Genomic DNA, 17251 nt, shown 5'->3' with positions numbered 1-17251 from the left:
TAATAAAGTTACAATAACAGATTCTTACAAGTCTCAATGGGCTTCCCCCTTCCTTTATAAGAACTAGGGAGGATCTTGACTGAGATGCTTATTTGGATTACAGTTCTTCCTCAGACTCAGATTTCATTTATCTGATGATTGGTTGCACTCTTTCTTCTTTTCTGCAAGGTTATTCATTTAGCGCATTTCACCAACATCTTGAATTGCACCTAGAAGCCAACTGGTGGTTAGTACAGCTCACAATGACACACTCATTACTACTTGTGCCACCACATTCTGAATCAGCTGCTACTTTCAGTAATTTTAAAGGGCAGCCTCATTTAGAGCACATTGTAGTAATCCCAATCATGAGGTGACCAGGGCATGAAGTATCCTGTTTCAGATTTCAAACCCACAGTTGTTAGGTGAGAATAGCAATTTACTCAAGCTTGAGTAGATAATGGCAGACAAGGAAAGAAATGTAAATTAAAATGGAGTCTCTGGAAAAGAAAGTTTGTGTGAGTAGTTTCACTTTCAACAGGAACATACAGAAAAGAAATCAAAATCCAGTAGGAAGATCAGAGAGTTAAGTTACATTTGTCAGCTAGTCTAAAGGCCAGAGTTTTAGGGGTTTTACACAGGCAGGATTCACAGAGCAGGAGTTCAGATGGTTGTTTCCAACAGAGAAACATGGGTCTTGGCTTAAATCAGGCTTCAGACAGCTATCTTTAATTAGACTAGTTAGTTCTTTGTTTGGCAAAGAGTCTGAGTAAATGCCTTTGCTATTGTCTCCAGTCTTCTCACTGAGTTCAAGGGCTTAGAGGCCATACTTCATCATTACTTCATCATCTGACTTCTCCAGCTGTTCTTATGGCGCTGTTCTTGATCAATCTCAAGTGATCAATCTCAAATGATTCCTGACTTGATGTCCCCTGAGATTAACAGTCCATTGATTCAGCTGGAGCAGCTTCTTCAGAGTCAATGTCTTGAGTCCTGGCCCACAGTCACTTGATCTGGTTACAACTAAACTCCATCCAGGCCCATGTAGCCTCCAGAGACTGGGGAAGTATACCATCAGCAACACTTGGATGGCCTAGATGTACAATAGGTATCATCTGCATATTGATAACACAGAATATATGACCAAGTGAGGCTGATCTCACCTGTGGTGGCCAGCTCAGATTCAAAGATGTCTGATGTGGAAAAAACTGCTCAGAATACCCCAGAGCAGAGGTGTCAAAACTGCCAGCCTGCGGGCTAGACACTTCATCAGGAAACCACACCCACCCCATTGCCGGCAATGGGGAAAAAGCTCTGATACGTCGTGCGACGTCACATGACATTGTGAGTTTGACATGTCTGCCCCAGAGGAATACAAGCCTCCAGGTCAGGGTAGGGGGAGACTGTTAAAATTAAGCACCTGAAACTGACTTGTACAAGGAACATTCAAGTCTTCTGGAAGCAGCAGAAAATAAGCAGAAGATCCAAAGTGTGATAAGTTGCTAGAGAGATCATGAACTCCTGAGCTATTCTTGATTCAATGTCACCTGATAGGAAATTTAAGTCCCCAAGATCCAACAAACTCGGGGTCTCTATGATCAGCCTGGTGATGGAATCTGGTTAAGACAACGATGATATTGTGAAGCAGGGAGGCCAGTACAACAACAATCCCAATTGTCCCCTAAACCTGAACCTCAACCAGAAGGACTCAGATCCAGTTATCTGTATCACAGAACCTCTGGGAGTTCTCATTGGCTCATCGTTAAGTCTTCTCATCCTCTCAATTCAACATTCTTTCATGGCTCCCTTCATGTTTCACTCCCAAAAAGCAACCCAAAGTTCCATGTCACTCTCACAACCTGTCCATACAAAGCATACAAAGCTGGTTCCAGAGATGCAGAAACTCAGTTCTGATGGAGACTCAGTTAAAGCTGAACCTTGCCCAGCCACCAGCCAAGTTAAATTCAAAAGGGTTAACCAGACACCAACCTCTGTGTTTTGAGCCAACTAACAAACAACACAATGCCATGCTGCATGCTTCTTCTCCAGCGACATTTCTCTGGCAATCTAACATCCCATCAATCCAAGCTTCCCAGAAAACTCCCTCCCACTCCATCATTGATTCTCCAGCCCAGCCTGGGCCTCTGCTGGCAGCTGTCATGCCTTTGGGTTTGATGCCTTAATGAATAGTCTTTGAAATGGTTCTGTATAGACTCCAGTGGATTCATAACCTTGTATCAAGGCAGTCTGTACAACTGCTTCCACAAGCATAGCATGTTTGAATGGATCAGAAAGAGTTTCTTTGCAAGACTCTATTTAAAAAGAGACTGAGCACACTTTCATATTTTAAACACACTTCAAATGTATTAACACATTTATTTCCAACCCATCTGTTGGAAAATATTACAAATATTTAAAGTTAAAAAATAGTGAAATTAACATTTGTAACTAATACATGATTGGCCAATTATGTATGTATGAAAGACAGTACCAGCTCAGTTGTTGTGGCCAGGCCTATTTCCTGACCCCCTATGACTTGACACACCATGGATGATTATTAGGATGGAGGAATCTGGGCCAGGCTCAAGTCTAGTGGCCTCATTTTTGGCTACTATTTGAATTTGATCTTAATCCACCCTAGAAATAAAGTCCTGAAAGATTAATATTGAAATAAAGTTGGATTAGCTTGGCTCAGTACCTCACATGACTTTCTCACACTCTGAAGCAGCTCCACTAGTTGCCTTCATATTCTTATCTGGAAATTATATTGCCTCAGAGCAGTAAATGGAACTAGTGGTGGATAAAGTCCAGAAACTGTGAGAGATAGCAGAGTGAACAGCTTAATTCCCCAATCCGTTTTGAGCCTGCCCAATTGCTAACAGCTCCTGGAAAGATCCGTAGCAGCAGACTGTCATTTTTTGAAACATAATCTTATGACTATTGGAAGATGGCTATTTCAGAGGCCTCAAGGCCTCAATTGTTTCCAGTAATCAGGAGCTGCTGTTTTCAGTGCCTTTGGACTGAATGACCTGTTGCAAAAGGAATTTAAAACTGGTGGTTTTGCAATGTTTCCAGGAGTGATACATTTTGAGATGGGAAATATATTTAGAATAAACCAAATATTATTTATTCATTGGCTTATTTACTGCAAGGATATTCTAGGCTTTTATCCGAGTAGGCCAAGACATGAAGCTCACTTCAAAGCCAGCCAATGAACTTCCGGGGTTGAAGATAGACATGAATCTTGGTTTTCCTTATTCTGCTCCAACATTTTAATTTCTGCAGCACACCGAGTCATTTGCAACTTCAGGGACTTTAAATAGTAAAAAGTTTTAGTTTTAATTCTGAAAATGTTAAAAATGTGACAGTTCAATCCCTTCTATCTTTCCTACTAACTAAATATTTTTTCCAGATAAATTTTATCTTCTGTAATTGTAGGATCTGAGATATATAGTATCGAGCAAAAATGAATCTATAATTTTTTTTATCAACTTGTGTAGTGTGTTGACAACATACGGTGCAATGGTTTAATGACAATAGTATTTGAAGAAAATTCCAAAGTCTCTGTGCCACATGTGATCAAGTAAGTGTATTCTAATGTTATATATGGTTGTCCAGTTTTGTTTAAATTCAAATACAGATTAAATAAAATTTAGCAGTTTTATTTAATTGTATTGTTAATTCTGCATTTCATTGGAAAATGTTACATTGTATTGTCTGTCAATCATTCTATTCATTATCTATCTATCTATCTATCTATCTATCTATCTATCTATCTATCTATCTATCTATCTATCATCTATCATCTATCTATCTCAGGGGTGTCAAACTGCTGGCCTGCAGGCCGGATGTGTCATGTGGAAGCCGCGTCCACCCCAAGGCAAGGGGAAAAAAAGTCACGATATGTCACAACGTCATGTGACGCGGCGAGTTTGACAACCCTGATCTATCTTTTAAAGTCATTTTTCTGGGGCCAAGATTTACAATGTACTGGTCTCTGGGATGCTAAAATTTCATGTACGTCTCATAAATAACCCTGCAAAATAGCTACTATTTTAGATGTGACCAATAATAGAATGTTCATGTATTAACTCTCCTTCCAGGATTTTGGCTTTCAATTAGATTTACTTTTGTTTTTATTTGGCCAATTGGATATATTTGCAGAAAGCAGAAGTAAAAATGATGTTAAAGGCTAGGATATTTTTTCCTTTTTGTATATTTTTTCAAAGGACTTCAAATAAAGAATTTAAAGTCAACAAAGCTAGAAGGCTTCAGGCAAAACAAGAGATAGGCATTTGACAAAGTAGACCACAACCTACTTCTTGGAAAGCTAGAAAAATGTGGAATAGACAACATCACCACCAGTTGGATTTGTAATTGGCTGACAAACCACACTCAACTAGTAGTCCTTTATGGTACTACATCCACATAGAGAGAAGTAAGCAGTGGGGTACCACAAGGCTCCATCTTAGGTCTAGTACTCTTCAATATACAGTATTCATAAATGACTTAGATGAGGGAATAGAAGGGGAACTCATCAAATTTGCAGATGATACTAAACTCGTAGGAGTAGCCAACACACCAGAAGACAAGATCAGGATCCAAAAAGATCTAGACAAACTTGAATAATGGGCCCTATCCAACAAAATAAAATTTAATGTGGAGAAGAGCAAAGTTTTACATTTAGGCAGGAAAAACCAAAGGTATAAGTACAGATTAGGCAAGACCTGGCTCAAAAACAGTAACTGTGAGAGAGAGCTGAAATACTGCAACCAATTTTGGTCACCATACTACAAAAAAGATGTTGAGACCTTGGAAAAAGTTCAGAGAAGAACAACTAAGACCTCCAAGGCCTGGAGACTAACACATATGAAGAACGGCTGCAGGACTTGGGTTTGGCTAGTCTAAAGAAAAGAAGAAATAGGGGTGTCATGATAGCAGTATTCCAGTATTTGAGAGGCTGCCACAAAGAACGGGGTCAAATTATACCAAAGCACCAGAGTGCAGGACAAGAAACAATGGTTGCAAACTAATCAAAGAAAGAAGCACCTGGAATTAAGGAGAAACTTCCTAACAGTGAGGACAATTAACCAGTGGAACAACTTGCCTTCAGAAATCGTGGGCCTGGAGGTTTATAAGAAGAGACTAGAAAGTCACTTATCTGAAATGGTATAGGTTCTCCTACTTGAGCAGGGTCCTAGACTAGAAGACCTCCAATGTCCCTTCCAGCTCTATTCTATTCTGTATTGGTGCTCATGTCTTCATATTGAAATTTGGCCCACAGAGAATCCATGAGACTATTCCATTGGCCAGAAATATGATTTCAATTTTATAAATAGTGTCTACTTAAGATAATAAGCAGAATTTGGTTCTTCATATCAAAGACAATCTGCAATAAAATGATACTTGACTTTCAATGCAATAATACTTAATGTTTTTCAAATAATGTTATGTAGGTCTGATGCCCGTCTTCATAAAGATGACATTGACATCTGCTTCAGCAAAACTCTGAACTCCTGCAAAGTACCACAGATTCGTTATGCAAGTGTTGAACGCCTTTTGGAAAGATTAACAGACTTGAGATTTCTCAGTATTGATTTTCTTAATACTTTCCTACATACTTACCGCATATTTACTAATGCAACAGTTGTACTGGAAAAACTGTCTGATATTTATAAACGGCCTTTCACCTCAATCCCTGTCAGGTCAGTTGTTTCCTACTTTTACAAACCTTTATTATTTTTATGGAAATTTTGGTAATAATAGTCATCCTGCAAAGTGCATTATATATTAATGGTTTGATAGAACAAAGGATTGTTTGTTTAATCAAAGGATTAAAAGATTCCTTAATCCCTCAATAGCAGGTGATTGAATTACTGTGGAGAATTTTCTTGCAAAAGAAATTTCGGAATGTGCATGTTAGCTTCTTCAGTGCATGTTAATTTAAATCTCTAATTCAGTTGTCAGTTTTCAAGTGGACAGGCTGTTACTTTATTTATCTCAGATTTTGAAGGTTGTAACCTACATTTTCAAATGCACTCAACACACACTGAGTCAGCTTTGATCAACCAGAAATCATTATATTTGATTGGACACACAGTCCTATTTGGACAACCACTCCTGGGGAAGTTATGTGGTATCTTTAACTCAATAGTGAGTTCTCCAGAATATAAAAATGACTATTGAACACATAGATATAATAAAGTGAATTTGGCCTCACTTAAATACACAATGTTCTGCCCAAATGGAAAATGATAGGGAAACAATAAGCCACTAATAGTAGTGCATAACAGCAGAGTACAGCAAAAGCTATAAGGAAAGGTAAACGGCAGAGTAGGAAAGTATGAACTGGGTTTGGTATGCCATGCTTGATTCAAGGGTAGTGATCAAAGTAAAGGAAGGCATTAGAAAGACTGGTGAATAGGCTGACACAAAAATAATGCAAAGAGAGTAGTATACCAATCTTGTCTAACTCACTTCACAAGACCCCTCCCAAATTTATCTTAGCCAAACCTGTCAATTTAGCCAAAATTCCTGAGCCATAATGAGCTTGTTCCATGTGCAGAAAGAAGCATGCACAGCAATATATGTGAACTGCTACCTATATATTGAGACAGAAAGAGATTCTGTCTTGGATTTTATTTTGTAGTAAATTGCATCCACAAATACTGTAGTCCTCAACTTTGGAGCTCCAAATTTCCTTTGCTAATTAAGCAAGTTTTTAAGTGAGGTTTCCCCCCCCCCCCATAGTTGTTAAGTGAAGCACTGCAGTTGTGAATCATGCATAGCAGTGACTTTGCTTGTTGGAAGCCAGCTGGGAAAGTTACAAATGGTGGTCACATGGCCCCGGGACAGAGCAGTTGCAATAAATACATACCAGTTATTAAGCAACTGAATTTTGATCACATGACCATGGGGATGCTGCAAGGATCATAAGTGTGAAAACTTGTTATAAGTCACTTTTTTCAGTGCCATTGTAACTTCAAACAGTCATTAAATGAAAGGTTGTACATTGAAGACTGTAGTTTTGCAAATTTTCTACATGTTATTCAGAACTTCTATGATGCAGTATTTTTAAAAAAAGCAAAGCCAGGTAGTAGATAGTTTGGATGTTCTGTTCTCACATTCTCTAGATAGGCATCTTGGACTAGGTCTCTGGCAAAGAATGGTCCTGCCTGTAAATAAAGATCTAGACAAACTTGAACAATGGGCCCTGTCCAACAAAATGAGTGTCAATGTGGAGAAAAGCAAAGTTTTACATTTAGACAGGAAAAATCAAAGGTACAAGTACAGATTGGGTGAGACCTGGCTTAAAAACAGTAACTGAGAGAGGGACCTTGGAGTCCTAGTGGACGATCACTTGATTATGAGCCAGCACTGTGCAGCAGCAACCAGAAAAGCTAATACAATCCTGGGTTGTATAAACAGAGGCATAGAATCAAGATCATACGAGGTATTAGTACCGCTTTATAAAAACCTAGTAAGACCACACTTGGAATACTGCAGCCAGATTTGGTCACCATATCACAAAAAAAATGTTGAGAGTTTGGAAAAAATTCACAGGAGAGCTACTAAGATGATCCAAGGCTTGGAAACTAAAACATAGACGGAAACTTGACAGAATGGCTGCGTGACTTGGATTTGGCTAGTATAAAGAAAAGAAGAAATAGGGGAGACATGATAGCAGTATTCCAGTAACTGAGGGGCTGCCACAAAGAAGAGGGGGTCACGTTATTCACCAAAGCACCAGAGGGCAGGACAAGAAATATTGGTTGGAAACTGATCAAAGAGAGAAGCGACCTGGAATTAAGGAGAAATTTCCTTGACAGTGATGACAACCAGTGGAACAGCTTGACTCCAGAAATTATGGGTGCTCCATCACTGGAGATTTTTAAGAAGAGACTAGATAATCACCTATCTGAGACGGTATAGGTTCTCTTGCTTGAGCAGGGGGCTGGACTAGAAGACCTCCAAGGTGCCTTCCAGCTCTGTTCTATTCTAAATGTGGTAGTCTAATCTCTCTGACCTGTGTTGTTGCTGATTTGAATACTTGGCAAGCACCAACTAGATCCTAACCAGGTAGGTTGATCTTCCTAATACATAGGGATTTCTTAGCTAATAAAATCACAGATTATAGAAGTTAGTTTTTTTATCTTGGTTGTTTCATTTTCTAGGATTTTTCAAATTGTACGTTGGTTATATGTATTTTCTTCTAAAATATTTTTAAAGGCAGTTCTGATATGGTATAATTACTTCTGCATTTTTTTATTTGTTTTCTAGGTCTTTGGAACTGTTTTTTGCTACTAATCAAAACAATAGAGAACATATGGCTGATGCAAAGTCGCCACACCTCTGCCGCAAGTTTTCTTCCCCTCCACCTTTATCTCTCTCTAGGACATCTTCACCTGTTAGAACAAGAAAATTATCATTAAATTCTCCACTAAATTCAAGAATAGGAGCATTAGATCTATCTGCTTCTTCTGTTAGCAGTCCTACCTCAACATACAGCCCTGGAACATCATCACCCCCCATGTCAACTAAAGTGCCACTGGATCTAAGCAAAAGCCCTTCATCTCCAGAGCAAAGCCCTGGTTTCTCAGAAGACAATTCCGAAAATCCACGCAATGAGCTTTGCAATAAGCTACGAAGAAGTATTCGAAGAGGTATTTGTCTGTCTGTCTGTCTGTCTGTCGTTTATCTATTTCATTATATTATGTAACAACTTTATAATATAGTCTTCTTCAGTGTGATTTCCTCCAAGTATGGGGGTTAGAAATCTTACAATATCCAGATATCCAGGCAGCAGCTAATGCTTACGCTCTCTGAAAGTTTGGGAGTCTCTAGAAACTAAGTTAGGGAAGGTGCTGTATATTGCAGTTAATGAGTGCTTACTATGATTAATGTGGCAACTGGATGACTGTAGAATAGTGGAAGTGGCTTTGCTGACATTTTGTATGAATACTATCCACCAGATTTCTGACACCACTATTTCACTTAAATTTTTCTGTGAAAAGAAATAGAAAGCAATATTAGAAAAATAAGCTTTTCTCCCTTCACCAATGCAAGGATCTACAGCTAGGCTAGAAAAAGAGTTTTTGAGGGTGAAGGTTCGTTCTCCAAGCTCGTGGGTTGATTTCTGAACATTTAGTTACCAGGCTATGTAACATCTTCAGCATGGTTTAGGGGATGTCAGTGTCATTGTTCTGTTTGAAAGGGCTTGGTTGAGGGGTTCGTTGAGGGTCGGTGCTGTTTCTGATTGGCTGGGTGGTTGATTTGGATCCTGAGAGGTAGATAGGCTGGTTGTAGATCAGTGTGTCTGTTGATGGAACTGCTTGTGGAGACAGTATTGACCCTCAACCGACCCACACAAGCCCCCCCCTCCAGCAGTTCACTTCCCAATGACCCTGACCTGAGGTAACCTCCCCATTACAAGACCCATCACAAGACTCACTAATGACTCACATCTGCCCCATCACAAGACCCACCACAGACCCTCACTTGACACACCCATACCTGAAGCCCTTTTAAACAGAACACTGACACTGACATCTCCTAAACTCTGCTGAAGATATTATCTAGCCTGGTAATGAAACGTTCAGAAACCAACCCACAAGCTCAGAGAACAAACCTTCAGCCTCATCCTACAGCTGAGCTACAGATATGTATCACTATTGCAAAAGAATTGTTGTCAGGCATAGCCAGATGCATGTTTTCCTCGAGACAATTTAAAAATGTTCTGCCTAAATGCATTACTGTCAGTCACATGTTTTAATGTTTACTTATTAGGTGCGTATGCTGTATGGATTTTTAACCTGGTATTTGTTATTTTTATAAATAACTCAAGAACACGAACATGACTAATACTCCCTTTTCCTATTTTCCCCACAACAACAATCCTGTAAGTTGGATTGAGCTGAATGAGTGTGATTGGCCTGAAGTCACCCAGATGGCTTTCATGCCAAAGGTGGGACTAGAATTCACAGTTTCCTGATTTCCTCCTTGGGGCTTTAATCACTAAGTCAAACTGACTCTCTGGTATTGCTATAAAGAGGGGAGGGGAAGATTGTACAGGCATCACTCTTTATGCATTGTAATTGTAGTACAATAGTCCATTACTATGAAGCTAATAAAACATTTCAAAGGCATCTCTTCCACTTTACATTCATTCTTTTGGGATTCTCTTCATATTTTTTCTTCCTTTGATTATTTTATTTTAATTTATTTCCTTTCCTTTCCTTTCCTTTCCTTTCCTTTCCTTTCCTTTCCTTTCCTTTCCTTTCCTTTCCTTTCCTTTCCTTTCCTTTCCTTTCCTTTCCTTTCCTTTCCTTTCCTTTCCTTTCCTTTCCTTTTTTATTTTATGTTATGTTCATTCCCCCCAGATGTCTTTCTTGACACTATCAGATATATATTTATCAGATAAAAAAGGTATAACCTCTCCTCAGCCTTGTGTATATTACTGATTCTCTTGTTCTTTCAATATAAACAATCATATCAATCATGCTTTTAGTTTTGTATTAATTCCTTTAAAATATATAAATATGACTACATAATGTATTTGAAACCGGTTTTTTTCTAAGCAGATCCCCAATTAGCATACTGATTCAGCCATGTGACTATTTCTGTATTTTTTGTCTCATTTCCCATTTATGAATTCATATCACCTAATAGAACTTTTTCCCCATGGATCATTCATTGGGAATATTGCACAGTTCCCCCCCCCCAACTTTTCACTAGTTCTTCTATTACAGGGGTGTCAAACTCAATTTCATGGAGGGCCGCATCAGCATTGTGGTTGCCCTCAGGGGGCTGGGTGGGCATGGCCTACTGGGTGGGCATGGCTAAAGTGCGTATGACCTACTGGGTGGGCGTGGCCAGCTCTACATCATTTGCATCAAGGGGGCCTATGGGGGCCTGGGCAGGAGTGGGACAGATCTGGGGGTCTCTGGCAGGAGGAGGGTCTCTGGGCCAGGTCCAAGGCAGTGGGGGCCGTTCCCTCACTGTTTCCAGGATGGCTTCACGGGCCGCATGAAACCACTTCGCGGGCCGGATCTGGCCCCCGGGCCTTGTGTTTGACATGTCTGTTCTATTATGAATGTGTATGAGTGTGACAGATGAGCAGGGCCTTGCCCGCCAAAGGGGATTTACTGGGCCTAGTTGGGAAGGAGGCAGAGGGACCGAGCTGCGCTTTACACAAAGCAAGAGAAGCATGTTGGTTTCACCTAACAATGGTGTGGTTCTCACCTAATGACTACAATTGGGATTACTGGAGTTGCCATTGCTAAAAAGCATAATCACATGATGTTTCAACTAACAACTGTTTTGCTTGACAATGGAAATTCTGATCCAATTAGGACTGTTATATGACTGCTACCTGTAAATAATGTTCCTGAGATTATTTTCAGCAAAAGTTGAGGCACATAGTATATATATTACCTTTTTCTTATAGATTCTACTTAGTAATATCCAGGCTAGAGTCTGCATTTTTCAACTGTATTACAGAATAACTGTACTAACCTACCTTGTGAAAAATATAGTTCAAAACTTGGATAAAAATATTTTCCAGTTTTCTGAATTCCCAAACTCCTATTTATCACGTTACAATAATTTAGAGAATAGGCTTCACTTTAACATCTTGTCTCTGTTCTTATATTTAAAAACATTCTATAGTTAAGGAATCACTGGCAAACTGTGGACATAATTAGAAATTTTCTGTTACTATTTTTTTTTAAATATTCCTTTTTATGAAAAAAGCTCATCCCATTTATTAGGAAAGGGAAAACAAGAGCTATTTCAGTTATATAGTCATAATTTATTTACTGCTAAGTTTGTAAAGCCGCCCTGAGTCTTCGGAGAAGGGCGGGATATAAATGGAATTAAAATAAATAAAATAAAATAAAATAATAAAAAATTTCAAAATGTGAAATTGTCCATGGTGAGAGTAAATGGGATTGCAAATAGAATTTAACCCCAATAAACAGAATAGCTTGCAGTGGAGAAATGTTCATTACTTTTGTGCAAAGAATATGTGTTAAATCCACATGTCTCTGGACTGGGAGGACTTAGAGTAATTCATGCCTTATTCACCTCTCATCTACTGCCGATGATCCAAAAGACACTAGTATAGACAATATTTGGTGTCTCTCCTTGCATTCATGAAACACAAAGCTTGTTTCTGCTTCATGGGCTGTACTGGCTCCCAATGGGCTTCTAAGTATGATGCAGGATGCTAGTTGCTGCTTATAATGCCCTATATAACATAGGACTAGGTAACTCTAAGGACCTCCTGTGTCCAATGTTTTTGTTTGTCCCACCAGATCTGGTAGGGGAACATGCTCCAGGTCCCTTCTGTCTAGCAATGTCATCTTGCTGGACAAGGAGCCATGCATTCTTTTGCAATGCCTGATCAGTTGAACAGCATCTTTGGACAGTCCCCATCATTTTAACTTTTTGTAAGTAACTTAAAATACAACTGTTCCTACAGGCATTTGGACTGGGACATTAACAAGCTCTGTTAATTGATTGTTGACCAGTTTATTGGTGAATTGGTAATTTGAAATGCTTTTCTTGATTTTGGACTGTGATTAGGTGGATCATTGATTGTAGTTTGGTTTTAAACTTTCTGTGTACTATCCAAATTCATTTAGATGGGTGCCATATAAATGGTTTAAACCAATCAATCTTAGTTACTAAGGTGCACTCTTTCAATATGTTTCTGCTATATATCTTCATAACACAAAAATATGGAGTTAATATTTATTCTGAGAGTACAACAAAACACCAATAAAATACAGAAAATACATAAATAATTTTTTCAATAGTCTGTTTCGTACAGGTTTTGTACAGTTTTGAAGCTCACAAAATTCTATAGTAAATCTCATTTTTTTAAAAAAGAAGCAAAAAAAGCTGTTATGCCATTTGTCAATGTTGCTCTGTGGCAGCAATATATACATTAGAAGAGAAGAGGAGAAGAAGAGAAGAAGAAGAGAGAATACTTTATTTGGCCAAGTGTGATTAGACATACAAGGAATTTGCCTCCAGTGCAGAAGGTCTCGGTGTACATGCAAAGCAACAGAATCATTATCATCATCATCATTGTCGTCGTCGTCATCATCATCATCATCCCAATAAGAGGGGGGGGGGAATAAAGAAAATAATAGGAAGGATACACAGTAATACTACAGCCATACTACATGGGTAAATATATAGAGACATTAGACAGCACTGTGAGAATTAGGTGTTCAGCAGAGGGATGGTGTGAGGGAAAACACTATACCCGTGTCTAATAGTTTTGGCATGCAGTGACCTGTAGTGGCATTCCAAGGGGTGGAATTGAAACAGTTTATGTTCAGGATTTGAGGGGTCTGTAGATACCTTCTCAGCTGTCCTTCTGACCTACGCAGTATAAAGGTAAAGGTAAAAGTTCCCCCGCACATGTGTGCTAGTCGTTTCCGACTCTAAGGGCCGGTGCTCATCTCTGTTTCAAAGCCGAAGAGCCAGTGCTTGTCCGAGGACGCAATATACAAGTCCTCAATAGAAGGTAGGCTGATTGCAATTGTTCTTTTTGCAGTCTTAACTATCCGTTGGAGTTTGTCCCTCTCCTGTTTGATTGCTGTACCAAACCAGACATTTATAGAAGTACAACTGACAGAGTTAATAATTCCTCTGTAAAAACTGTATCAACAGCTCCTGGGGCAGTCTGAACTTCCTGAGTTGATGCAGAGAGAACATTCTTTCTTGTGCCTTTTTAATGTTGTAATATTAAGTGGGAAATTATAGAACCCCAAAACTTGAAGGACTCTACTGCTGATTCTGTGCTGTTGAATATAAGATGAAGTGGTAGAATAGAATTGCTCCTCCTAAATTCCACTCTCATGTCTACATTTTTAAGTTTGTTCAGCTCCAGATTGTTCTGGCTGCACCATAGGCAACCTCTTCAACCCCTCTTGAACATGTTGTATCATCTTCAATCTTCAGTACTTTTAGCAGAGCGTTCCCTTGAGTTGCAGTCATTGGTATAGAAAAAGAAGACCAATTGAAAGAGCACACAGCCCTGACGGCACCTGTACTAATTATCTGGGTACTAGATGTAATTTTCTCTAGTTTCACCTGTTGCTTCCTATCTGTCAAATAGCTGATCATCCACCTACAAGTATGAACATGCACAGTGAGCTGAATCAGTTTAGAGTGAAGAATTTCTGGAATGATGGTATTGAATGCCAAGCTAAAGTATACAACAAGGACCCATGCATGAGTCCCAAGGGATTCAAGATGTTGCAAGATGTAGTGCCGTATCATGTCGACAGCATCATCTGCTGACTTATTTGCTCAGTAGGCAAACTGTAAGGGGTCAAGCAGCAGATCTGTGATGATTTTTAGATGGGCCAGCCCTAATTTCTCAAAGGTCTTCATAACTACAGATGTCAGACCAACCGGCTTGTAGTCATTCAGCTCCTGAAGGAGGATCTCTTAGGAATCAGGATGATGGTAGACTGCTTGAAGCAAGAAGGGACATATGTAACACATCTCCAGTGATTTATTAAAAAATATCAGTAATATTTAAAAAGTATAAGGTTAACCATATCAATGATTGTCATAAAAGAGTTATTCAAAATAAGCTAATTGATACAGATATTAATTTGCATTTTTTAGCTTTTAATATGAGATACCTGGATTTCATGACAGCCTAAAGAATTGTTCAGGAGCATTTACTGAAGAATTGCCTAATCTTGTGAGAAAGCTAATAATGAATGGGAGAATCAGAGGATTGAGGGAGACATGCAAAACATCATGTCCAACTCTTTGCTCTGTGCAGAAAGTCAAATGCTTAAAATACCCAGGATAGATGGCCCTCTAGCTATTTTTGAATCCAGCCAATGAATGGAAGTCCACTATTTCTATGAGTAACTGGTCCCATTGTTGAGCAATCACTGTTAGGAAATTGTTTTTACCTTACAAAAGATATAATGTTCTACTATAAAAGTAATTATCAGTGCCAAATAAAGTGTTAAATTTAGAAGTCAAATCTGTTCTTCATTATTAAGTGCTTTCCCAAGCAACAAATGGAGCACAGTAAACTCACATCTAGAAACAATTCAAGGTCATGATTTTATTCTGAATTTTAGTCTTCTGGATCAAGAAATTGGAATTTTGGTTCAGAACCATCATTATTTTTAGGGAGCATCCTTTGAGGTTCCCTAAATAGTACAGCAGAGTCTAATAACAGTGTGAAAGATATACTAGATTGTGATACCATAGGGAATATTTGACATCTCCTGTGATGGATATAACCTTAGGAATTAAGCTGGTAATATCTGAGCTTGTCTATTCTTCCAAGCTTATATTAGAATAACATTGTAAAAGGAATAATCTTATAGAAAAAAATCCTCTTAACTAAATCAAATCAGTGGTGATTTATTTTAAATATTAGTGTGTAGTATTTGATAGATGAAGGAATTTTTTTTTCATAACTCAAATCTCAACACTGAAAAGAAAAGCTTTTCTCAGTTAACATTTAATACTAAAGTGGTTTTGCAAACAATAAATTCTAGTGAGCTACATGTTTTCTCTTTTCATTAAACTGTCTTATAATTCAAATACCTTCCTTGTTTCTTTAACCTGGATTCTGAGGTTTTGTATGCACATTAGACTGTCTAAATAGAACTGGTGCAAAAAAACCCAACATTGCTGTTTCCAGCTGTGCAGTATCATATTCCCCTAACTTATTGTTGAATTGTTGAATTAAGTTAAGGAGATGCTGACATTGTACCTTTGTCCACTTCAAAGTAACTTGTGGTGGCACCTCTTTAATCCAAAAATGTATTTTCCCTAGGTTGCATGGGTGCTGTGCAAACCCAAGAAATGATGCAACTTCTTTAGGTACGCACGGCCACATGGATAATATAGGTGCCAAAATTATACCAATATTGTGATTAATTATCGAACAATAGTGTTCAAATAGTAACCTCTGCAATTTTATCACAATTTGTATCTATCGAATACCTCACGCACACCATACTGCCAGTTGATCCATGAATTACGGTATTTGATATTGTGCTCACCAATTTAAAAACCTGTTGAAATATATTTTTCTTTCAATGTGGAATTATAAATGCTATATACTGCCCAGGTACAAAATACATTTTCAAAGTGTGTTTCAGTCATTTGTTTCTACACGCTGAAAATTAAGTTTTTAGAATAAGAATTTAGTATGTTTCCTGTATTTCTAGAGTTCTTATTTTTTTAATAGCAGGAGTTTTGGAATCTGTACCGGTTGATCATCCTATCCCAGAAAGTGCCTCAACAGTAGATCCTCCTGAGCTGTCTCCCTGTAGATCCCCTTCAACTCCACGACATCTACGTTACCGGCAGACAGGAGGTAATATGAAAATATTGACTTCATTACAGGACACTGCTGCATGGAATTAAGCTACTTCAATAGGATTTGAACTCTTGTGTAAATCTGAGTTGTAGTGAATCTGAGTTGAGTAACTCTGCAACTACGATTGCAGTCTTAGTCCTTAATTTGTTTCCCTTTTTAATTCCCCCCCCCAGGATATTAATTACTGTTTTTTAAATGTTTATTACACAGTATATAGAAAAGAAAATGGAAATAATACTATTCAATATTATTGACATTGGCAGTAAAAGAAATTTTGCATTCAGCTGTGATGATATATTCTGCAACATTTTGAACAAAATGTACATTTGTTTGAGAAAAACATTAACTTCGGTCTTCTGACAGATTTGTGTGATACAAGCTGAGGGCACATTTTGGCTACCAGGTGTGAGAAAGATACCTAATATTGTTAGGGAGAAAAAAATTATCCTGTACCTAATAATAAGTGTATTCTGTATATAGGGCATAGATAGATGTCCTAATCCGGTGGAAAAGCTAGGAACTAGTTGTTAAGGAAACTGCAGAGAAAATAAATAGGATAGCTTTACTAGTTAACAATAACCCTAACCTTGGCATTCTTTCTTTCTTTCTTTCTTTCTTTCTTTCTTTCTTTCTTTCTTTCTTTCTTTCTTTCTTTCTTTCTTTCTTTCTTTCTTTTTCTTTCTTTCTTTCTTTCTTTCTTTCTTTCTTTCTTTCTTTCTTTCTTTCTTTCTTTCTTTCTTTCTTTCTTTCTTCCTCCCTCCCTCCCTCCCTCCCTCCTATACATATACATACATGTGTGTGTGTATGTATATATGTATGTATATACACACACACATACACATATACATATACATACATACACATTGGATTATAATTTTTGATAGTAGCTATTAC

General features: G+C 38.2%; 1 protein-coding gene across 1 annotated transcript in view; it reads left to right on the top strand.

Moving 5' to 3' along the window:
• Window positions 1-17251, top strand: part of RASGRF2 (Ras protein specific guanine nucleotide releasing factor 2) — a gene marked incomplete at its 5' end in the record, with an annotated part of 128325 nt that overhangs the window by 72611 nt on the left and 38463 nt on the right. Inside the window, 4 exons of the mRNA XM_083357247.1 lie at window positions 3480-3562; window positions 5436-5684; window positions 8260-8642; window positions 16229-16354. Coding sequence (XP_083213373.1) covers window positions 3480-3562; window positions 5436-5684; window positions 8260-8642; window positions 16229-16354 — 841 coding nt within the window. The remainder of the gene's footprint in view (window positions 1-3479; window positions 3563-5435; window positions 5685-8259; window positions 8643-16228; window positions 16355-17251) is intronic.

Source organism: Vipera ursinii (assembly GCF_947247035.1).
Source record: "Vipera ursinii genome assembly, chromosome: 2".
Lineage (NCBI taxonomy): Eukaryota > Metazoa > Chordata > Lepidosauria > Squamata > Viperidae > Vipera > Vipera ursinii.
This window is presented reverse-complemented; position numbering and strand designations above follow the sequence as displayed.